At 43.7% G+C, this 6,000-nt stretch overlaps 1 protein-coding gene and 1 long non-coding RNA gene across 2 annotated transcripts in view; one reads left to right on the top strand and one right to left on the bottom strand.

Moving 5' to 3' along the window:
* Positions 1 to 572: 572 nt before the first annotated feature.
* The window catches only part of LOC131132305 (protein O-mannosyl-transferase TMTC2), a 21,284-nt gene continuing 15,856 nt past the window's right edge, over positions 573 to 6,000 (bottom strand). The window contains exons 6-12 of the mRNA XM_058077819.2: positions 5,114 to 5,298; positions 4,973 to 5,051; positions 4,712 to 4,833; positions 2,867 to 2,948; positions 2,497 to 2,611; positions 2,365 to 2,428; positions 573 to 1,143 (exon numbers count right to left, since the gene is read on the bottom strand). Of these exons, the coding sequence (XP_057933802.2) occupies positions 952 to 1,143; positions 2,365 to 2,428; positions 2,497 to 2,611; positions 2,867 to 2,948; positions 4,712 to 4,833; positions 4,973 to 5,051; positions 5,114 to 5,298 (839 nt within the window). The 3' untranslated portion in view covers positions 573 to 951. The remainder of the gene's footprint in view (positions 1,144 to 2,364; positions 2,429 to 2,496; positions 2,612 to 2,866; positions 2,949 to 4,711; positions 4,834 to 4,972; positions 5,052 to 5,113; positions 5,299 to 6,000) is intronic.
* Positions 4,238 to 6,000, top strand: part of LOC131132312 (uncharacterized) — a 22,576-nt gene continuing 20,813 nt past the window's right edge. The window contains exon 1 of the long non-coding RNA XR_013625135.1: positions 4,238 to 5,290. This is a non-coding gene — a long non-coding RNA (uncharacterized LOC131132312). The remainder of the gene's footprint in view (positions 5,291 to 6,000) is intronic.

Below are 6,000 nucleotides of genomic sequence, written 5' to 3'. Positions count from 1 at the left end.
GACAAGGCAAACGTAAACAGCGTGATATTTATAAATAAAGTTTGATTGTGTGATCACATCCAAGACGACAAACAACATGAATACAGCGCCGTCGTCGTTGCGTAAGTCGTCACCGCCCTTTCTTGGTTTGAACACCTTACAGCCACATTCCAAATTGTATTCATGGAATTATTCCCACAGAAAATTCTACAAAAATATTTTTGCTAATTTAGTAAAAATGAAAGCATGTATTCTGAAGCCACCATGATTGTTTTTGTTGCTTTCTTTCTTTCTTTTTAGTACATTTGCATTTAGTGCATTTGTACCATAGAACAACGGCATGAAGACAGTGAGCCCTTTTGTTCTGTGTGAGTGGAGGCGGGGCCGCAAGCATGCACACAGTGCATGCAGAAGAGTTTAACAGTAAAAATGAAATTAGACAACTGCAATATATTGCCAATTACATGTTTTTTTCTTTTTTCATTGTACTTTTCTTAAAACTAACATTAAAATGTCTCATTCCCAAAAGGCCCGGTCGTCTGGTGAACCCCCCCCCCCGGGAATAGTCGAAAGGTAAGTGGAAAATGTCAAGGTTCTGTGAAAACGCATGCATTTTTAATATTTCAGGGTTTTTTTTTTGTTTTTTTTTTACCAAAGATTTAAAAAATATTTGATCCACTTTGACAAGTTTGAGAAAGGAAATGACTGGAATCCATTTTGGAATGCGGCCGTGAAGGTGGTGATTACTTCTGCAAGGCGCTGTATGATTTGAGTTCTGAGCGGGCACACACGGCGTACAAGCTTTGGCACCATGTTGTGTTTGTTGTGTCCACTTCGTGTTGTGGTCATGTGACGTGTTCCTTAGGAACACGTCACATGACTACATCACCAGCCATCACTTCATTCTTCACTTCAACACCTCATTGAGGTGGAGTTCACCACTTCATGAAAGCGGCGACGCAGGAAAGCTTGTTATGGAAGTTCTTCCGTCTTCCTGGTGGCCAGGCCTTGCCTCTCCATGATGTTCCACAGCTTGCGTAGGTTGGAGCGGGTGATGGCGTCGTCAGGTTTGAGCTGCAGGGCTCTCAGGTAGTTGGCCTCAGCTTCTGACAGTCTTCCGTTCAAGTGCAGGATGGCGCCGAGGTTCATGAGGGCAGCCGGGTACTGGGAAGGGCGAAGAGTGAAGAAGAAGAAGTCAGATGTGATAGATGATGTGGTCTTCTTACTACCTTCTCAATGTGCTTTTTACCATTATTAGAGCTCTCTATACAACAAATAACACCCCTATAGTCACATTTACACTCCTATTACCCTATATAGAAGCTACACGTAAGACAAAATGGGACATATAAAACTTGTTTACTACCTTCTCAATATGCTTTTTACCATTATTAGAGCCCTCTATTCAACAAATAACAACCCTATAGTCACCTTTACACTCCAATTACCCCATATGGAAGATACAATAAGAGGAAATGGGACATATAAACCTGTTTACTACCTTCTCAATATGCTTTTTACCATTATTAGAGCCCTCTATACAACAAATAACACCCCTATAGTCACTTTTACACTCATGTTACCCTATATAGAAGATAGAATAAGAGGAAATGAGACATATAAAACCTCTTTACTACCTACTCAATAGGCTTTTTACCATTATTAGAGCCCTCTATACAACAAATAACACCCCTATAGTCACTTTTACACTCATGTTACCCTATATAGAAGATACAATAAGAGGAAATGAGACATAAAACCTCTTTACTAACTACTCAATAGGCTTTTTACCATTATTAGAGCCCTTTATACAACAAATAACACCCCTATAGTCACCTTTACACTCATGTTACCCAATATAGTCGACATCATAGGAGGTTTTTTTTGCTCCTTTTCCAAGGTTTTTGTTTAGAGTTTATTCTCATAAAATGACAGCTGTTTATTTCCCATTTCAACTATTTTCTTGTAACTTTATTCCCAGAATATTTTCATTTTTTTCTCCTTAATATTTGAACTCTATGCTACGAAAATGATGTTTATTTTGGTAAAACTGCAAATACTTTCAGACATTTTTTCATATGTTTATTTGCCTGATTGAGTGATAGACCTGAGTCCAGCTACGTTTATGCTAACTGTTTGTTTGGTCGCCTCCCAAGCTAGGGCTTCTTTTATCTGTCCGGCTAACGGATAAGCAAGCGCTATCAGCGCTAACAGGGCAAGTGCACCAGACAGATAAATGGCGGTCGCGTCTCTTCTTCCTGCTGCTCTGTTACCCCCCCCCCCCCCCCCCCCCATCAAGATCAAACCTTGCCTTGAAGTGACCGATTCATTGAGAGCAAGGCAGGATGTCTCAGTGCCCTCAGTGCACCTCAGAGTCGTACTCACGTCCGGTCTGAGGGCGGCCGCCCGCCTGTACTGCCTCTCCGCCGCCTGGTTCAAGCTGGCCTGCCTGCCAAAGGAGCAGCACGTGGCGTGAAACCAACGCGGTGCGAACACGGCGGATGTTTCCTACCGAACCTGAGCATGTGTGCCGCGCTGAAGACGACGTCAAACTCCGAGCTCTCCAACTTGGCCGCTCTGTCCGCCATCTCCGCCGCCTCGGGGAGTCGCGAGTGCTCCAGGAGGAACTGCCCTGCGAATGGAGGACAGGTGGAGATGGTGAAAAAGACACAACCTCCTGTCCCTTCCGCTGTCTGCAGATGTTCGGAAGGGGAGAACGTGCCGCATGGAGGCTGGGAACAATGGAAGGAAGCGGCCGCTTGTCCTGACCATCTCTCTCTTCTAATGGAGATTACGGCCAGCCCAAATAAATATCACCTCATCCAAGATACGGGCCAGGACACAATGGTGCTTACTACAATATCCTGTATGACATCAGATGTCTCACCGTAGTGCATGTAGCAGTTCCCCCTCATGGGGTCCAGCTCGATGGCCCTCAGGTAGTACTTTTCTGCCTCCGTCTTTTCACCCTAGAAGAAAGAAGAAGTATGTTCTTAGGTAGACGCCCATAGGTTGCGTCCTGAGAGCCTTTTTAGGAGCACCAAACGCGAGAACCAATAATCTCCTTCACTTGTTTGAGTCACAGTCACTTTTCAGGTTCTTTGGAGTTGAAGGAAGGATATTTTATGGCCCTCTAGATACAGGGTTTAATTATTAGAGCCTTCTAGACATGAAATAACACCCCTATAGTCACCTTTACACTCCTATTACCCTATATAGAAGCTCCACGTAAGAAAAAATACGACCTATAAAACCTGTTTACTACCTTCTCAATATGATTTTTACCATTATTAGAGCCCTCTAGACATGAAATAACACCCCTATAGTCACCTTTACACTCATGTTACCCTAAATAGCAGATATAATAAGAGGAAATGGAAGATATAAAACCTGTTTACTACCTTCTCAATGTGATTTTTACCTTTATTAGAGCCCTCTAGACAAGAAGTAACAGCCCTATAGTCACTTTTACACTCCTATTACCCTATATAGAAGATGCAATAAGAGAAAATGGGACATATAAAACCTGTTTACTCCATTCTCAATACGCTTTTTATCATTATTAGAGCCCTCTAGACATGAAATAACACCCCTATAGTCACATTTACACTCCTATTACACTATATAGGAGCTATAATAAAAGGAAATGGGACATATAAAACCTGTTTACTACCTTCTCAATATGCTTTTTACCATTATTAGAGCCCTCTAGACAACAAATAACACCCCTATAGTCACCTTTAGACTCCTATTACCCTATATAGCAGATACAATCAGCGAAAACAGGACATATAAAACCTGTTTACTACCTTCTCAATATGCTTTTTATCATTATTAGAGACCTCTAGACAAGAAGTAACAGCCCTATAGTCACCTTTACACTCATATTACCCTATATAGAAGATACAATAAGAGACAATGGGACATATAAAACCTGTTTACAACCTTCTCAATATGATTTTTACCATTATTAGAGCCCTCTAGACAAGACGTAACAACCCTATAGTCACCTTTACACTCCAATTACCCTATATAGCAGATGCAATAAGAGGAAATGGGACATATAAAACCTGTTCACTACCTTCTCAATATGCTTTGTATCATTATTAGAGCCCTCCATACAAGGAATAACACCCCTATAGTCGCCTTTACACTCCTATTACCTGATATAGAAGATACAATAAGAGAAAATGGAACATATAAAACCTGTTTACTACTTTTTCAATATGCTTTTTACCATTATTAGAGCCCTCTAGACAACAAATAACACCCCCATAGTCACCATTACACTCGTTACCCAATATAGTCAACATAATAGGAGAAAACAAGCGTGTGGAGCCACACGCTCAAAGAGAGCTGCTTAGCATGAAAGCTACACGCACACAACCCCGGTTTAGCAAGTGTTAGATTTAGTCCCACGATTGTGAAACCTCCTTGGACGTATTTCAAATGGTTGCTAATGTGAGACGTTTGAGGAACGTCCGTGCTTTGGAGGTGAAACATAGTCCACGACGCCAGGCTGACCTCCCCTCCCCTGCGCCTGACTGCAGCCTACGTATGGACAACACATGTTGCTCATTTAATAAGGAAGCCCAGTAATTCCATTACGCATACGCCAGTCTCCGCACTGGTCCCACTGTCCGGGGTGCGTCCAATCTCCGTTGCCTTAAGCCCCTGCGGAGGAGCCGTCTGGCAGCATGCCTGGACTTTGTGGAGCGGTTCCAAGCCTCACCATGATGGACAGCAGTTTGCCGTAAGTCAGGTGGGCCGGGATGTGGTCCGGTTTGGCCCTGAGGGACTCCTTGTACCAGTGGCGCGCCTCCTCCAGCTTGTTTAGCCTCATGTAGGCTTCTCCTGGAGATGGAGAAGATGTTATTCTTCATGACCGAATGAATGCATGACATCACTTGGGTCCCTCCACCTGACTAAACACCCTCTTCCCGTCCTCAGTGAGACCTCAAGTGGACCCTCATGGAGCGTCTAAAGGGCGTACCCATCATGTTGAAGAGGCTGTGTGGGGCAAAGTGTCTGGGCATCCTCTGCACCGCCCGCTTGTAAACAGAAATGGCCTCCTGCGGTGGAGAGAAGGAGCCCTTTAGAGGAGAAAGGAGTCCTCGGCGCCGGCAAGCCTCACCTCCTGCTGGCCCTGCTCGTGCAGCATCTTCCCCAGGTTGTACAGGCAGCTGGTGACCGAGCTCTTGTGGGTGTGGGGGTCCTTCAGGTTCTCGTCGGGAATGTTGGCGCAAGTCACAAAGGTCCGCCTGGCCTCCTCCAGGCTCCCCCGGTTCATCAGGATGATGCCCGTGTTCAGGTAGGCCGCTGCAATACGGAGCCACTCGGTCAAAGCTTCCCAAAACGGCTGTACTCGTATTAGCAGGGTGGACCTACGTATGTTTGCACTTGAAGGGATTCGGACTAGCAACCTGAAGTATACATACGGCATATGTTCATGATGGTTTCTAGGTTTTGGTTGGATTGATTTAAAAATAGATATTATGAATAATATTAGGCCAAGATTTTTCTGATTAAAAACTCACACTCGAGGTCCTTTAGGATAAGAAATATCCACTTCCTGTTTCCAACGCCGCCATGTTTACACAACTCCACCTTTTTTACCACAACATCCTTACAAAAACAATGAAATAGTAATGGTTGTACTTGATTATTATCCTAATATTTATCATAGTTTTAGCCACCGCCATTACCAAACAGACATTAACAGTTTCCTTTGAGGCACCACATGTTGGTGACACTAAATAAAAGCCCTAAATGGTCCATTTCTGCATCACATGGTCTGCCAAGGAGGACATGTCTTCATTTCGAGGTCGGCCCAAACGGCTTGGAAGTCACCATCTCTTGAGGATATCCTAGCATGAGCATGGATATCTGCTAACTGCTAACTGCTATCTGATATCTATCTAACTGATATCTGTTATCCAACTGCTATCTGCTAACTGCTATCGAACTGCTATCTGCTATTTAACTGCTATATGCTAACTGCTATCTGATATCTAGCTCACT

This window comes from Doryrhamphus excisus, linkage group LG2 (genome assembly GCF_037039965.1).
Source record: "Doryrhamphus excisus strain RoL-2023G ecotype Guam linkage group LG2, RoL_Dexc_Guam_v1.1, whole genome shotgun sequence".
In the NCBI taxonomy this organism is placed as follows: Eukaryota; Metazoa; Chordata; class Actinopteri; order Syngnathiformes; family Syngnathidae; genus Doryrhamphus; species Doryrhamphus excisus.
This window is presented reverse-complemented; position numbering and strand designations above follow the sequence as displayed.